The 18,167-nt window shown below is 31.0% G+C and overlaps 1 protein-coding gene across 15 annotated transcripts in view; it reads left to right on the top strand.

Moving 5' to 3' along the window:
• Positions 1–18,167, top strand: part of LOC129144272 (protein eyes shut homolog) — a 773,546-nt gene that overhangs the window by 426,146 nt on the left and 329,233 nt on the right. For all 15 annotated transcript variants that reach the window (XM_063813144.1, XM_063813143.1, XM_063813142.1 and 12 more), the window contains one exon: positions 11,324–11,483. In XM_063813144.1, coding sequence (XP_063669214.1) covers positions 11,324–11,483 — 160 coding nt within the window. The remainder of the gene's footprint in view (positions 1–11,323; positions 11,484–18,167) is intronic.

The raw sequence follows: 18,167 nt of genomic DNA, 5'->3' as shown, positions 1-18,167 counted from the left end.
TTCATCCAAAGAAAAAGTTGCTTTTCGCATTTGAATAATGAATATAGAAATCTGAAGAAACACATTTCATTTTTTAAAAATTTAGCTGCCTCTCTTCTAACTCCATAATATTCTAATTGGCCAAGTACTTGTTTTTAATACATGCATCCTATCTCTTTAAGTAGGATACTCCTACTTAAAATAGGAGAGCTCCATGGTGTCATCCGGGGAGAAGGAGCTGAACTTTAAAAGTACCCAAATTAACCCAGAAGAGAACATTGTCCCTGAACTATCTCGTTAAAATGCCTGATATAAAAGGTAGATATAAAAAATATCTGAAATAATTATAAAATTACCTAAAATCAAACCTAAAGAGAAGGATATCATAATAAGTCTTAATATTTTTAATATAGTCCAACTTGATCTCTTTTATGAGGACCATGAATTAAAATATATCTGAAGCGCATATCTGTAATGAGTGGACTATTTGAAAAAAATTTTTTCAACTCATGCAAGGTTATCATATTTTAAAGTTTTATTCATTTTGTATTTCTATATTATTACTCTAGTATATCTGTAAATGTTTCCTATGTAATGACTAATACAATTCTGAGGTTGATTATTTACTACTTCTTATGGAAGGAAATGTTCTAATCAATGTTCTACCATGAATTGAAAAAAAATTGAAAAAAAAAACCATTTAGTTGATTTTATTTTTTAGTCAAAGCCTGAGAAAAATCATATTACCCTAGAGTTTCAAAAATTCACAAAGACAAAATCAAATGATGTGATGTATCAGATGTTATTTAATAATTTACATATAAGGGATATTTAAGAAAAAATATCCAAGAATTTATTTGGAAAAACAAATTTAAAAATATATAGGGAAACTTTGAAAAAATACCAAAGAAGTACTTGGAATACCAGGTGAAAAAATTAATTATAAAGCCCCAATAATTAAGATATTATTGTAGCACAATAAAAAAGATAATTAAATTAAAATAGAGAAAATCAAATGCAAGAATATATTTAAAGTCATTTTCTGAATTTATAAACTGAAATCAGTGGGGTAAAGTTTGATTATATAAAAATTATATTAAAAAATTATAATAAGGTATTTTGAGGGAAAATTTAGTTCACATGCACTTCTACAATTGGAAAAAATATGTGACACATATATTTAATCTAAGTTTTTAGTTAAATTACAAAATGCAAACTACTGATAGATTGAAGTAATCTAAATAAATGCTACTAAATAAACTTGACTTGTATTAAAAGAGTTAAATCGTCAATTATCAATCTAAGTTTTTAACTAATTATGAAAATTAAAAAGAACATTAAAGTCACTTTTAGCCTGTTAAAGATGTACTCTTCCTGAGATGGCAACGTTATCAGATATGTCTGTCTACGCCGTGAAAAACAGCATCAATCAGAACATTTATAATGTTGTGGAAACAAAATGACATATACTTAAAGGAGTTATTTTTCTTCTGAAATGATTAAATATAACTGTAACAAAAAATGAGTAGAGTCAATGTAGGTTATCTTGAACCTAAAGCTATATATTTAATTGCTTAATTGATTGTTTATTTAATATTATGCCACTATTAAAAGAAGTTTGCATTAGCAATTAGCTGGGAAAGGAAAATAGGGATTTTGTTTTTCTACAGTCATTTGTTTGATAGAAAAATGAAATAAATAGATGTTATGTAGCCTATAAGAGCAAAAGGAAGATTTAACTGCAAAAAAAAAAAGAGTTTTAATATCATTTTAAATGAGTAAGGTGATCATTTATCTTCTTTTGTAGCCCATGATGATCACATTCATTCCTGAAGTTGAATGACATTTGGCATGCAAGTCTATGTAGTATGTGAGAGACAACTACAAAGGTGTAATGTCACGGCAAAGGCATTTTTACCTCAGCAGCTGAAAGTTGATTTAGGACTAAATGCAATCAGATCATTTTCATGGTTCTTTGAGACTGCTTGCTTTCCTGTTGAAAAGAAAAGGGTGACTTCACTCTCTAAAGATTTCCCATAACTTTTCTAATTTTTTTGAATTTAAAGCTATGATAAGAGTTTAATAAGAGACACTGTATTTATAAAGTTTAAAAATGAAAGTCCTTGAGAAAAAATAAATACATCAGAATCAGAGAACAGTATAGCACTGGAGAATATTACACTTTGTCTACAGTGATATAAAATACTAATGTAGAAAATTTTAAAGAAAATGTATACATTTAAGAAGGGGAAGAAACTGTCTCCTAAGAAGAAAATCTTTAAACACTTGTAGTAAAAACATTACATATATACACATGCATATACATTACATATATAGGCATATATATAAATGTATACGTACATATATGTATATATATAATAATGTGTAATGTGTATACATACATATATGCATATATGTAATGTATATGCATGTGTATATACATTTATACAAACACACACACGCATATATATATACACATGCCCATAAATACATATATGTCAATTTTACTTTACTCCCAAATAGTAAAATATATCTACGTGTGTTTAAATGACATACTCAACTTGCAGCATCTTGGATTAACGATGTCCTAGAATGTATTGCCTTTAGGAATTGTGAGATTTTCATTTGTTTGTTTGTGTTCATTTTAAAGTTATATCTAAGAGAACTGGGACAATTTCATTCTTTTACTTTCTTTGTGCCATATGTGATTAATAACTCCCCAGAGCATACTTAAAATAAATACCTATTGAATAAAGAAGTGATCTTGAATAATAGTGATTATCATGTCTTAAAACAAGAAAATCAAATACTTGGTGATGAATTAGGTAGCCACATTTTTGTTCTTGTAGTAATACTTTTGAAAATCAAAGAAATCTTTAAAAGGAAATAAATGAAAATAGGGGAAGAACAGGTTCTCTGGCCATTAGCTATGGTGCACTTTTATGGGATACTACAGATTGTGAATAATAAATTAGTTACTCATATATGTTTTAGAATAGTGTACATTTCTTCACAATCATGAAAAATTCCAGTATTTGCTCAATTTCTTCAGTCATTTTCTCATAATTAGAAAATAAGAGGCTTTGCTTGTTTTGCTTTGTGTTATCTGTGTTATTTTTGGAGGGAAACATTAGATAATGAATCACTGTAGTCTAAGAAATTACTTTCAGGATGAGCATGGTGGTGCATGCCTGTAATCCCAGCATGTTGGGAGGCTGAAATGGACAGATCACTTGACCTCATGAGCTGGATACCAACCTGAGCAACATAGCAAAACCCCATTTCTACAAAATATGTAAATAGCCAGGCATGGTGGTGCATGTCTGCAGTCCCAGCTACTCAGGAGGCTGACATGGGCAGATGGCTTGAGCCCAGGAGGTGGAGGTTGTTGCAGTGGGCAGATATAGCACTACTGCATTCCAGCCTGGGCGATAGAGAGAGACACAGACCAAAAAAAAAAAAAAAAAAAAGAACGAACGAACGAAAGAAGGAAGGAAGGAAAGAAAAAAGAAAGAGAAAGAAATTCCTGTCAGTCACCTCACAAGTCATTAAATTAAATTGATCATTCACATATCCATATATGAGTATTTCTTTTTTTTTATTATACTTTAAGTTTTAGGGTACATGTGCACAACGTGCAGGTTAGTTACATATGTATACATGTGCCATGTTGGTGTGCTGCACCCAGTAACTCATCATTTAACATTAAGTATATCTGCAAATGCTATCCCTCCTCCCCCACTCCCCACCTCACAACAGGCCCCGGTGTGTGATGTTCCCCTTCCTGTGTCCATGTGTTCTCATTGTACAATTCCCACCTATGAGTGAGAACATGCGGTGTTTGTTTTATTGTCCTTGCGATAGTGTGCTGAGAATGATGGTATTTCTAAAGGAAATTTAGAAATTAATTATAATATCTTGGGTAAAAGTACAGATATTCAATAATTTATGGTCACCTACCATTCCTTGAACTCCAGTCACAATTTTATATGTAGAAATATAGATGGAAATATGGAAAAGATTGCATTTCCTATTTCATGTCTATCCCAATACATGCCTTCATCCAGAATGAAACTACCTCACAACATTTGTGATTATGTCGACTACTTCTTCCTTTCTGTTCCCATTGTTTGCAATACTGTCTTTCTACATAGCAGTGACTACACTAAATGGGATTTCTTGGAATGACCGTAAACACACATTAGACTGTGAGCTCAGTGAGAGCAAGGATGCCGTAATTTAAACTTTTTGTCTCCTTTTAGCATAACAAGTTGGAGAAGAGTTATATTTCAGAAAATATTTGTTGAATTTTCACATTTCTCTAGAATATAGTATGGTTGTGGAGTTGTCAGCAACTACTGTGATTTATGGGAAAATGTTAAAGTAATAATAGGAGACCAGAAAATGGTCTTATATAATTTCCCAAACTACTTGAGAATTTTCTGTTAAAATCAGATTTCCCTTGGTCCCCAGAGAGCCAAAATAGGCCAGCTTTGTTTTTTATTTTGCATTATTCTACATTTTTTTGATACAGTTCCTAAATTTAGGTGCTACCTAGAAAAGCTAGAGGAAAAATAATTCTAATGTTTTTTTAATTTAAATAATATAATTACTATTGATTTTACTTTATTAATTTTCCATAGAAGATTTTGACTATGAGTGGAAATTGAACATTAATTTATGTAAATTCATCATTGCTTTTTGAAGGATCATTACATTTCTTTAAACTGGATAGAATAAGATATTTTAGAAATAATCTGTTAATAATTTATTAGTACTTAAACTTCAGAAGGATAAGTGAATAAGTGATGTCAAAGCAAGAAGGTGGTGTCATAAAAACAATAAAACATCAGAATTATAAGGTTATATACTTCCAATTTTTAACAATAATAGTTCTTATGTGTCAATTAAAACTTCCATTGAAAATATTTTTATTGGGGAATAGAGAATAAATTTTAAAATAAAGTAACAATTGATGAGATTTGAAACCTAAGTATAAAGGTTTTATGTCTTAGACCTGTGAGAATTGAGGTGTGTGAGTTGAAAAAAATTCTATAATTTTTATTTCCTTATCTGAAGTATGGAAATGAATATACAAATATTCTATCCAGGCTATTGAAAAAAATGATGAAATGAATAGAATGAGTTAATGCTTTTGAACCCATTTGAACAATGAATTCACATATGTGGTAAAATGGCCACATATACAAATACTAAGAAAAAAGAGAAAGAGAGAGAGGTGAGGTTTTCCCACTATTAATATCTGCCTATATGAAGGAATTTCTTTTCATTTTTCTGTATGGTTTCTAAAAACTAGCAAATGCTTTAAATAAATATAAATAGAATCACCAGGGAATATAGATGCTGTAATTCTAGGTATATGCCATAATTTCATGATATAGTTTCTTTAAGAAAGAGAAGTTTACAATGCTTAATACATCATGAAAAGCAAGATTACTAATGGAAATCCTTATCTTTCCTAAGAAAGGTTGCTGCTGAAATAAGAAATCAGCATCTAAAGTTGCTTTAAAATCCTCTTCATACTAGCAATCAAAATTAGTTTTCCCTTATAAAATAGAAAAGCCTTAAGGAAAGCAACATTGAATATATTTGGCACATGAAATGACAAATCAGTTGGTTAAGGTTATAAAATTGTTATAAATATGCATTTTGTGTCAATCAAATAAAAATCACAAAACTTTGATAAAACTTTGCAAAATTTGCTTATTTCTGATGTGACGTGAGATACAAGAAATAGATTACTTTCCTTTTTATAGACAATTTTCTTGATTCTCTTGTTTCTTTTTACTGTCATTGTGAAACCATTTCATCTTTGTCTTAATTTCACTGTTTGCTTACCAGAATTACTCCTCTCACAAGCTTATTGAGGTTCCAAGTCAGTTCAAGTTTAGTTGTCTAATATGTACCAGTTAATTAGTTCACTGTCAAAAGTAAGATAGATGTTTGCTTCCAAAGGCATGTTTGTGTATTTCCAAACCTTGGCATTCAACTCACTAAAAGAAGAAATAGATCAAATGCTGAATTGATTCCTCTTTTCAGTTTTTATATATCGAGTGGGCTGTCAAGTACAGGATAGATTAACACATTGCTATTTTTCATGTATATTGTTATTAGCAACTTATAAACACCTATTGTTTACTGCAATTAATGTAATTTTTATTTTCTTATAGAAATATGAGCTATACATTTTATAGTATAAGGTCTAATTTAATATATTTGATAATGAGTTTAGTCTCACCTATAGGTGGAGGAAACTTCTGATAAGCATGTTAAGTTGGGTTATTCTATGGTAACTAAATCCCCCCTTCTCCCAACACACACACACACACACACACACACACACACACACACACACACTTCAGAAACCTACAGCAACAGAGGATCATTTCTCTCTCTCATGGCATGCCAAATACAGCTCTACTACTCATCCTCCTTAATTTCAGAAATAAAGCTTTGAGTGTATAATCAACACTTAGGAAAAGAAACCATCCCAGTTTGCCTAGGAATGAGTAGTTCGGTAGACATAAGACTTTTAGCTTTTAAAAAAAGAAAGTCCCAAGCAAACAGTTAAGTTGATCACCTTAAATTCGCCATACCATAATAAGTGAACTTATTTAAATGAAGATAATCATACTTCTATTTCAGAGGTAAAGTTTGAAATGTATAAATTTTGATATAAATTCCCAGACCACAGAAAATTTTCTGTTAAATATTTGTCACCTAATCTATGAATTAAATGGGAAATAGTATTTAAAATGGGATTATTTTAAAGCATTAATTCCAAATATTAATTTAAATAAATTAAAAAATCAAACTAAGTGAACACTTCCATGTAAACTAACTAATTTTTAATCTCTTTGGTTCTAAATAAGATTGATGGGCCAAAGTTAATATTACCATAGTACCTGAGGTCACTGTGAAACTTAAGATATCTTAACAGAGAAGATCATCATTCTACTGAAAATTAACTTCATTTTAAAAGAGAGGTCACATTAAAATAACTGAATTCCACAAAGACAGCTATCTGGTCATACAAATAACGTTTGACTCACTTAATTGTCTTTTTATTTAAGTTTACAAAAATGAAAAAAATAGTGTTTCAGCAAGCAATGAGCATTACATTAGTCGCCATTTCACTGTGAACTTGAAATAATTACTTTTCTTTTATTGGCAGCATTTTTGAACTTCATACTCAAAAAAAGGAAGTTGATTTAGTTAAAAATCATCTTACTTGTAAAACATAGTACTTAAGAAAACACTTTGCAGACTCCTGGTCAATATAATAAATATTTTTTCATAATAGTATTACCAAAGTATTGTCATTTGTTTTATATTCTCCACCATATAACAATTTTTCCTTAAGAATATCAACTGGAAATCTGGTTCATCCAATAAACCAAAATGAATCTACCAGTATAAAATTAATCAATAAAAAACAGCTGTGGTATATTTTAATGTTTCCCCTTTTCCCTTGGCTTCTAGAAAGGTCAGAGCAATTTAAAGACAAACATTTAGTTTATTCACTCAATAGATGGCATCACTTGAAGCTTAAGAAGGTGCACATGCGTATTATAGACAATGGACAAGAACAAATTAAGAGAGAAAAGGCCAGGAATGTATTTCATATAGCAAGCCAAAAAACACTTTAAGACTAAAAACAAAGCAACACCAGTTACCACTAATCTTAAGAAGATAAACATTATGAATGATTAAGAAGTTAACAAACTGAATAAAGCTTTTGTAAATATACAAAAAGAACTTGTACACTGCTCAAAAGGCCTTTCTGTTGAACCTCTACAGAAATGATGAGCCTCTCAACAACATGATGAAATTGAACCAAGTTAATACTGATGAAGCTTCAAGATTAATGGCTCATTTGTAATACAGCGGTGATGCATCTAATTCCTACAAAAGACCATTAAGTTAAATGTTTTACACAAAAAGTGCTTCCACTCTTCCATCTCACCATCATACTTTACTTATATTAACATGCTTTAAAAGTTATATTGTACATCTATTTTCATGTTGGTGCTGTGTGTATCAGCATCCTCACATGAACACACAAGGTATAAATGAGAGGTCAGAATCAGAGATAGACCTATATGAAAATACTCCTAGCCTCTACATATGGCTTAAATAAATTGCTCTTTTAAATTAACTGCTCTTAACATTCAGGTTGTTATGTTAGAGGATAATGTACTGGTGTTGCAATAATTTTAAAAAGGTATTAAGAGCTGCAATCACAAATAACTCCCTCTAAATCCAAATTGTATCTAAAGTTATAATATCTTCATAGTGTCCTTATTCAATATAGAAGGTTATAAGTACAGATAAATCGTTCAGACACCCATTGAAATATATCCTGGGTGACTTTGTTTTTTTCATTAAGAAAAGCCAGAAGTCAAATTTGGTCTTCAGGTTAAAGTAGTAGGAAGAATACCACAGCACCCCTGTGAGCAGGGATTCATATTATTTGTGTCATTTTTCCTGGCATCTCTCATTGCTCCTTACCAGCTCATCTCTCTCAAGGTTGTTACAGAATACTTAATGTCTCATTTTTAAATGGTTCCTTAGCTCCTGAGTGGCAGAAACAGGGATTCACATCTTTGATCCAACTTCCTCTGATATTCTTAGTTCAAAAAACAAACAAACAAGAACAAAAACAATTGCAGACAAAACAAAATACCTTAGACAGGACTTAATTCAAACTTAGTTTTTGTTGTTGCTGTTTTGTTATTTTTTTGCCGCAGAAGACATGATTTTATTCTTTGTTATTGCTAAATAGTATTCCATTGTGTGTATGTATATGTACGTGTATGTGTGTATAAACAATTTTCTTTATCTAGTCATCAATTGGTGGACACTTAGATTGATTCCACATTTTTGGTATCGTGAATAATGAATCTAAACATACTTGTGCTGGTATCTCTTTTATATAATGATTTCTTTTCCTTTGCGCAGATATCCGGTAGTGCGATTGCTGGATCAAATCACATTTCTGTTTCTTGTTCTCTGAGAAATTCCCATACTATTTTCCACAGTGGTTGTACTAATTTACATTCCTATCAGCAGGGCATAAGCATTCCATTTCTCTGCATCTTCACCAACATCTATTGTTTTTTGACTTTTTAATAATGGCCATTCTGATTGGTATAAGATGATGTCTCATTATGGTTTTAATTTGCATGTCTCTGATGATTGGTGATGTTGAGCATTTTTCCATATGTGGGCTGGCTATTTGTATGTCTTCTTTTGAAAAATGTCTATTCATGTCATTTGTCCACTTTTTAATTGGGTTATTTGGTTGTATTTTGAAGATGTTGAGTTGCTTGAGTTCCTTATAAATTCTGGATTTTAGTCCCCTGTTGGATGCATAATTTGCAAATATTTTCTCCCAATCTGAAGGTTGTCTGTTCACTTTATTGATTATTTCTTTTGCTGTGCAGAAGCATTTTAGGTTAATCAAGTCTTATTTGTTTATTTTTGTCTTAGTTGCTTGTACTTTGAGATCTCAGTCATGAGTTCTCTTCCTAGGCCAGTGTCCAGAAGAGGATATTCTGAAATTATTTTTAAATTTTTATTTCAATACTTTTGGGGGTACAGGTGGTTTTTAGTTACATGAATAAGTTCTTTAGTGGTGATTTCTTAGATTTTGGTTGACCAGTCACCAAAGCAGTGTACACTGTACTCAATATGCAGTCTTTGGGGACTCAGAGGGAAGGGTGAGAGGGGGATGAGAGATAAAAACTGTCTATTGTTTTGTTAAGTTTTAAGTGAAGAAATGACTCTACAGGATCCTATCTATATGAATAATGTACTATTCTGCTAAGTTTATTTTGTACAGTCATATATTCAGAATTTATTAGGCCTTCATATTTTCTATCACAATGAGGACCCAAATCCAATAAAGACAATCTCCACTGACGGTGAAGATTGATTAATGCCATTTGTAGAGTTCAACATTTGATGACTCAGTATAAAAGTAATGGGTTAAAGCTTTTGATCATCTCACAACTTGGAAATATATCATAAAATTGTATTTTTTGGTAATCATTTAATATAATTAAATGATAATTATTTTTAAAATTATTTCTTTTTTTTCTTTCTTTTTCTTTTTTTTTTTGAGACAAAGTCTTATTCTGTAGCCCAGGCTGGAGTGCAGTGGTGTCATCTCAGCTCACCGCAATCTCTGTGTCCCTGGTTCAAGTGATTCTCCTGCCTCAGCCTCCAGAGTAGGTGGGATTACAGGTGCACGCCACTGCACCTGACTAATTTTTTGCATTTTTAGTAGAGACAGGGTTTCACCCTGTTAGCCAGGCTGGTCTTGAACTCCCAACCTCAGGTAATCCATCCGCCTTGGCCTCCCAAAGTGCTAGGATTACAGGCATGAGGCACCACGCCTGGCCAATTTTTTTTTTTTCCTCACATTTAGTGTTGACTCATACTTTAGGGTTGTTGTGCAATTAGGAAATTGTGATTGCAAATCCAGGTAGACCACCATGACTTGAAACAGAACAATGCTTACTTAGTGTAGTAATTTCATTAATGGAACTGTCAGATTCCTTGTACTGCATGTCTCAGCTGTGCTTTTCTCTGCCAAATTCAAGGGAGATTTGTTAATAAAAAACGTGGAGAAGTAGAAATAATTGAGGGGTATGCTCTAAAGAGAATACATAGCCCTAGTTTGTCTCTAGGGCTTACATTTCATGCTGGTTGATGTCTTCCTAATACCCAAGTAGCGCAGCATGTACTAAAACTTAGTGATGACCTCAGTGTGACCTAAAATGGTTTACATTTAGTTAGTTCAATTGTGGATATAACTATATATGATTTTTGTATTTGAAGATGCTGGAGATTACCATAAACAAATCATATTATTAGACAATATGCCCTGATTATCTTCAACTATTTTCAAATGATAGCAAAAGTCTAATTTGAACACACCATGACATTTATTGTGCTAATTCTACTGTTAAAAGTGTTTTAAATGGTGTATCTCTTAATTTATACCATAGGTATTTTTAATTTGTGAGGGGAAAGATGTATTATAGCCCATCAAACAGAAGATTAGGGACTGCTGTATATTGAGAGTGAGTCAAAGCTAAAAGATTATCATATAGGCTTTTGAACATGGATATGACAAAAGATAGTACAGAAAGAAAAGATAAAGAAATAGAAGAAATAAAGAGAAGTATAAAAAGTGTGTCCCATAAAGTTTTCTATAATCACTGTGGTTTTAAAAATTAGTTGTTTATGTTATATGTATATATTGAAAAATACATCAAAAAACAATTTACCATTTTTCCTTGTTTCCTTTTTGTAGTATGTATGCATTCCAGGGTGCACAAAAAATCCATGTTGGTTTTTGAAGAATGTTTACCTAATTCATCAACACCTCTGCTACTGTGGAGTCACCTTCCATGGTATTTGCCAAGATAAAGGTCCTGCTCAATTTGAATACATGTGGCAATTGGGATTTGCAGGTAACAAATTTATGTAATTTTTTTCAATCTGCTTGAATCATTTCAAAATTTGCTAGTCACGTATTCATTTTCTAAACACACAAAGTATTTTACATCTCAAAACATAATATAAACTAAAAATAAAATTAATACTCTTATTTTCTGATGTATTCCTTTAACTGACATGTTTAACACCGACTACATCCTAGGAAATCTACTTGGTACAAGAGAGATAATAGTGAAGTAAACTAGAGCTATTTCCTACTTTCATAAATCCATTTGTTGGAAGGGAGTGGTTAATGGACAAATACAGTGATAACTCTGTAATTTTATTTAAAAACAAAATGCTCTTATGAGAACAGGTAGCATTCCATGAATGCTTATAAGCAATGAGCCTATTTAGAAAAAAAGAAAAAAAAAACTTGGCAATTGAGATATTGAGTTGGGTTGCCAGAAAAGGTTTCCATGAGAAAATGACCCCTGAAGAGAGATATAGAGAATAATGTCATGGCAGAGAAGTTGGAGAAGAGAGGATTCTGGGTTGAGGGAATTGTATTTGTAAAAACATTATATTAGAAGAAATGGCTTCTTTCAAGGCCTGTCTGGGGCTGTGAGAAAAGACTAATAACAATTCCATGGAGGGGGTGAAGCCAGAACTAAAATGCTGGGTTAGATATTTTGATTTCTATTCTAAAAGGAATAGAAAATTACTATAGGTTTTGACACATTCGATAAGTTTATAACAAGTAGAGAAACACATGGAAGAGAAGGAAAAAAGCTAGGGAGTTGGTTGGAGTAATAATGTGAGTCATAATGCTGGAAGCTTGAAATAAATGGAAGATCTTGTTTATGAATTGGAAATAGCAAGTGATGAAGGTGTCAACAGGACTCCTAGTTTTCTGTCTTACACACTTGAAATGAAATCATTCTAGCACTTGTGTTCCCATATATGTTTTTGTTTATATTATAGAGTTTCAATTTCTATCGCAATCTGTTTTGATGAGCTTAATTGTCATTCTTTGATTACATTTCTAATATTATTTAACTTAGCTGATGCAAATTTGATTTACATTCTTAAGACTATATGGTATTTTCATTCTTTTAAAGAATATTTCCTCTGACAGTGATATTTTGGCACTTCAGTTTACAAACAACCAGCAAATTAACAGTTTGATGTCTCTGTTTTTGAGTAACAGCTAACCAACAGCAGCTGAATTTCTAACATTGTATTACATCACAACAGTGTTGAAGTAAACTAACAATTAGCCTTTTAAACAGAAAACATGATAATTTATTTCACCATGCTCATAAAATAGTATACTGTAGAGTTAACAACCTTTAGTGACAGAAATAGTTATCAGTTCATTAATCGGATCACACTGAAGACCAAAAGTGGTAGAAGAGAGCAAAGCATTGTTGATTATACTATGTTGATGCTGAAAGGAACTTTCAGAGACTCTGTTATGAATACTTACTATTTTATAAATGACACAATCAGATGAAACAAAGAAATAAATAGAGTTGAAGTTAGAGGAATTAACCTCAGTACTATTTAGGGATTGTGTCAGTTCAGTTGTTTTTAAACCCTGACCACATATTAGAATCATCTGAAGGAGCTCTTGAAACATACTAATGGTGAACTCTCATTACAGAACAATCAAACTGGAATTGTAGTGAGATGGACACAGAGTATTTTTTGAGGTTCCCTAAATGCTTTCAATGTGCAGATTGAGAAATGCTCTCTACTGTTACAACCAAATTAGTTCACATATTTCAGTGCTTGCATCATTTTTGCACTTCATTTTCCTTTGTCTCATAGTAGGAATAATGCTTTCATATGTTTGGTTATTTTTAAATATTAAACTTCTTTTGAGAACTATAAATTGCTACAGGGAACATATTCACAATGATGAAATGGCAAAAGTATTTTTGAGGGAAAATGGAAGAATAATAGCAAGTCAAATTGCTCATGGATAAATCAGCTTTGAGCAAATATAGTCAACTTTATGAATGGCAGTAAAATAACAAATATATGTTTTAGAAAATGGGTGGTGTAATACAAATTTAAAATTACTCATGGAAAACTTAGAAGAAAGCAATTATCTTCAAAACAATGTATGCATATTTAATCATTATTCCTTCTTGAATTACTGGACAGAACTTACTGAATATAGCTAATTATAACAAAAATTAAAATTATGTGACCGCTACATCTGAGAATCTAAATGACTTGGGCTTTCCAATGGAAAAGAAACAGTGTGATAATGCACAGACCGAATGAATGTTTAAGTAAAACACTTAAACTCATTTTGAATTTCAATATGAAGATTCAGCAGTGAAACTTCTCAAGTTTTCAAAACAAAATAGAAGTTAAAATAAATGAAAAATATGTAAATAGAATTATACATTTTACGTATTGCAAAATTCCTTCTTATTTCTTTTGATAACTGCCATTAAGATCTTCTTTTACTTTTTCCTCATGAAATATAAAATGTAATTGAAGAGGAACTTTAAAATCATGCTGGTAATTTTGCATGGGGTGCATTAATTTTACCAGCAGGAAAATTATTTTAATTAAGGGATTTTTCTAACAACTAAATTAAGTGTCTTACACGCCCAATCAATTCTTGCCAATATGATTGCTCTACAGAGAAGGGATGGTAATTAATTAGAAGAAGCCCCTTCAAGGACAATTGGTCGACAGTGCACATCTTGAGAAAGAGCTGACATGAACTGTTTCTTTTCAGTGTCATCATCTATGTTCATTATGTGTATTATTAAGTTTGAGGAAAAGAGCTACTGACAGAGTGGATAAAGAGTTGCGGAGTGAAGTAAGACAATATGAATCATGCTTAAGAAAAGACAAAATCCTAGACAAAAAAAGAAAATAAGAGAAATTCTTTTAAATCTCTTTCTTCTTGAAGCATGTCATTATTTCAGTTTGCTTATCCAAGTTAAACATAGAGTTAAAACACTTAACATGTACTAGTGAACTTTTTTCCTAAATAAATAGTGATTGTTGCATTTGTGAGTTGATATTGCAAACAAATATTTACTTTGAAAGTTTTATTTTTCCTTTATAAAGTAATGGATCTTCTGGTAGAACACCTTCCAGAATATTAATTATAATCTATGCATTATACGTTACTTCTTAAATTTTAAACGATTTTGTGAAAATAGGAAATGCTGTATCAACAAAGCAATCTTTATCAAAATCTATTTTTCTTAGTATATTGTTCTACCTTCAAGTCTTCTTTTGTCAAATGCCTGCTATTTATATATCTATTAAGTATTTTAGGGACTTTAGTTTTAATCTTTAGTTGAAGGCTTTTTAAAAAACTGAGTATTAAAAAAAGTGGTTTAGTATTTTTCATTCATATCACTTAATAGTAAGTTTTTAAAGCATTTTTACATGCTTTGAAAGAGAATTCTCTTAATTAAGTCGCTAATTGGAAATAAACAACTTTAATAAACAGAATAAAGCTAATTAAATCATAAGGAAGAAAATATTTCTTACAAACAAGAATTAAAATGTTAAAATGCATTGGACTAAAAGTAACAAAAACATGCAACTTCTACATGGAGAAAACTTTAGATATTGCTGTAGTATAGGCACATGCATACATAATCTGAAAGAAAATCCTAAAGATATATTACACTGTAGCTACTATTATTCTTAATAGTTTTTTCTTTCAACCTTCATACTAATTATATTAGTGATTTACACACTACCATACACTATTTGAGTATTCTGAATTTTACAATGTGTTTACTTTTGCCAGTGAGTTTTATAATTTCAGAAGTGTTCTTACCACAAACATGATAACTATATGAGGTAATGCATATGTTAATTAGCTAGATTTGGTCATTCTGCAATGTGTATATACTTCAAAATATCATGTTGTATATCATACATACATAATCATAACCTTATGTATGATACATACGGTTTCATCTGTAAATTTAAAATAATAATAACCTTCCCCCTGAAAAACTTATATTATACTGGACATACAACTTTTAAAGATTTCAATTCTTCATATTATTTTGTAGGTTTATTGAGATTTTAATAAAATAATGGTGTTATTTTTGTGTTCTATGAAATTGACATCTTATTTCTTAATGTTCACATGGAATAAAAGACAAATAAAGCCAAGTGTACTCTGCGAAAGTGCATTGTTTGGACAAGTGGTGTATAGAATGAGCTCTGCCATATATTAAATTAGATTACATAGCTTCATTAATGAAAAGCATAGCACCACCGCATGCAAGTCAACAAATATGACAAAACACAAAGTCTCAAAATGAATCCAAAACATGAAAAAAAAACCATATAATAAAACTGCCATCTCAGATTATTAGAATAAGTAGGGACTATTTAATAATTAACATGGAACAACTGGATAGCCGTCTGAAAAAAAAATTCGACTTGTTTATACCTTTAAACATTCTCTGGATTAAACTGAAATAGATAAAAGTTTTAATACATAAAAAAGAAAGTATAAAAATATTAGAGAATGTTGGAGAAATGCTTTGTAAATTTGGATGGGGGAAGAATGAAACTAAACCCCTATCTCTCACCATATACAAAAAGCAAATCAAAATGGATTAAAGACTTGCATCTAAGACTTCAAACTATGAAACTACTAAAAGAAAACATTGGGGAAACTATCCAGCATATTGGACTGGGCAAAGATTTCTTGAGTAATACCCCACAAGCACTAGTAATCAAACAAAAAATAGACAAATGATCTCATACCAAGTTAAAATGCTTCTGTAGAAGAAAGGAAACAACAAAGACAAAACTCACAGAATGGTATATCATATTTGCAAACTATCTGTCTGACAAGGGATTAATAACCAGAATACAAAAGGAGCTCAAACAACTCTACAGGAATAAAATAATAATATGATTTTTAGAAATGGGAAAAAAGATCTAAATAGATGTGGCTCAAAAGAAGATATGCAAATAGCAAACAGGCATATGAAAATGTGCTCAACATTATTAGTCATCAGATAAATGCAAATCATAACTAAAATGAGATGTCATCTCACCCTAGTGCAAAGGACAGGCAATAACAAATGCTAGCAGGAATGTATAGAAAAGGGAACCCTTGTACACTGTTGGTGGGAATGTAAATTAGTACAATCACTGTGGACAACAGTTTGGAGGTTCCTAAAAAATACTAAAAATAGAACTGCCATATGATCCAGCAATCCCACTGCTAGGTATATACTCAAATGAAAGGGGATAAGTATATTGAAGAGATATCTGCACTTCCATGTCTACTTCAGCACTGTTCACAATAGCCAAGATTTTGAAGCAACCTGGGTGTCCACCAACAGATGAATGAGTAAGGGAAATATGGTATATTTACTCAATAGAATACTATTCAGCTATAGAAAAAAATGAGATCCTGTCATTTGCAACAACATGGATGGAACTAGATAGAGGTCATTATGTTAAGTGAAATAAGCCAGGCACAGAAAGACAAATTCACATGTTCTCATGTATTTGTAGGAGCTTAAAATTAAAACAATGGAACTCATACAGATAGAGAGTAGAATGATGGTTACCAGAGGTTTGGAAGGATAGTGAGGTGGATGGAAGTGGGGATAGATAATGGGTACAAAAATATAATTAGATATAATTAGTAAGATCTAGTATCTGATAGAACCACAGGGTGACTACAGGCAACAATAATTTACTGTACATTTTTAAGTAATTAAAAGAATATAATTGGGTTATCTGTAACACAAAGAAAGGATAAATGCTCGAAGTGATGGATACACTATTTTCCCTGAGGTGATTGCTATACATTGTATGCCTGTAGCAAAATATCTCATGTAACCCATAAATATATACACCTAGTATTTACCCACAAAAACTCAAAGGGAAAAACAAAAAAAAAATGGATGGGGAAGATTTTTATAGTTAATACTAAAAATGTTAATGTCAGAAAGAAAAGACTGGTGAATTTCACTACAAGACAAGTAAAAATATCTGCTTATGAAAGACATAAAAATCAAAATGCAAAAGAAACACTGCACAAACATTTTACTTCACAAAAGATAGATTAGGATCGAGAATATATCAATAACTTAGAAATTAAGAAGGAAAAACTGAAAAAGCTGAAAGGTAAGTCAGTAATATAAACACCCAGTTTACATACGAAGACACAGAGAGTATCCCTAAATATGTGGGGAAAATGCTAAGCTCTATTCATAATGCAATCAAAGCAAATTTAAAAAACACTGTAAGTATATAATTTTTCTCCTCTTAGCCTGGTAAAAATTTTAGAATTGGACAATTTAATGACTATCCATTGCTGGCAATAATGTAAAATCACTATAATATCTAAGTGGGATAGTTTTGCAATATCCGTCAATATTACAAATTCTATACCATTTGACCTAGCCTTCTGATCATTGAGAATACATCCACATGCTAAATAATATAGGTGTAATTTTATACCTGGTATCATTGGTTATTAAGAAAAAAATAAACATAAATATGGAAATGAATGTAGAATTCATCTAGGACTGAGATACATGATAAGGTGAAAGAAAGGCATGCAGCAGTGTAGAATCATGTGTATAGTAGACAACCTTGTGCTTCTTTATATATAATTTGTGTTTATTTCTGTGGAACACTTTTCCATGTTTTTTGCTCAGTGTTCTGAAATTTCACAATGTTGAGACTTT

The sequence above is a fragment of the Pan troglodytes genome, chromosome 5 (assembly GCF_028858775.2).
Source record: "Pan troglodytes isolate AG18354 chromosome 5, NHGRI_mPanTro3-v2.0_pri, whole genome shotgun sequence".
In the NCBI taxonomy this organism is placed as follows: domain Eukaryota; kingdom Metazoa; phylum Chordata; class Mammalia; order Primates; family Hominidae; genus Pan; species Pan troglodytes.
This window is presented reverse-complemented; position numbering and strand designations above follow the sequence as displayed.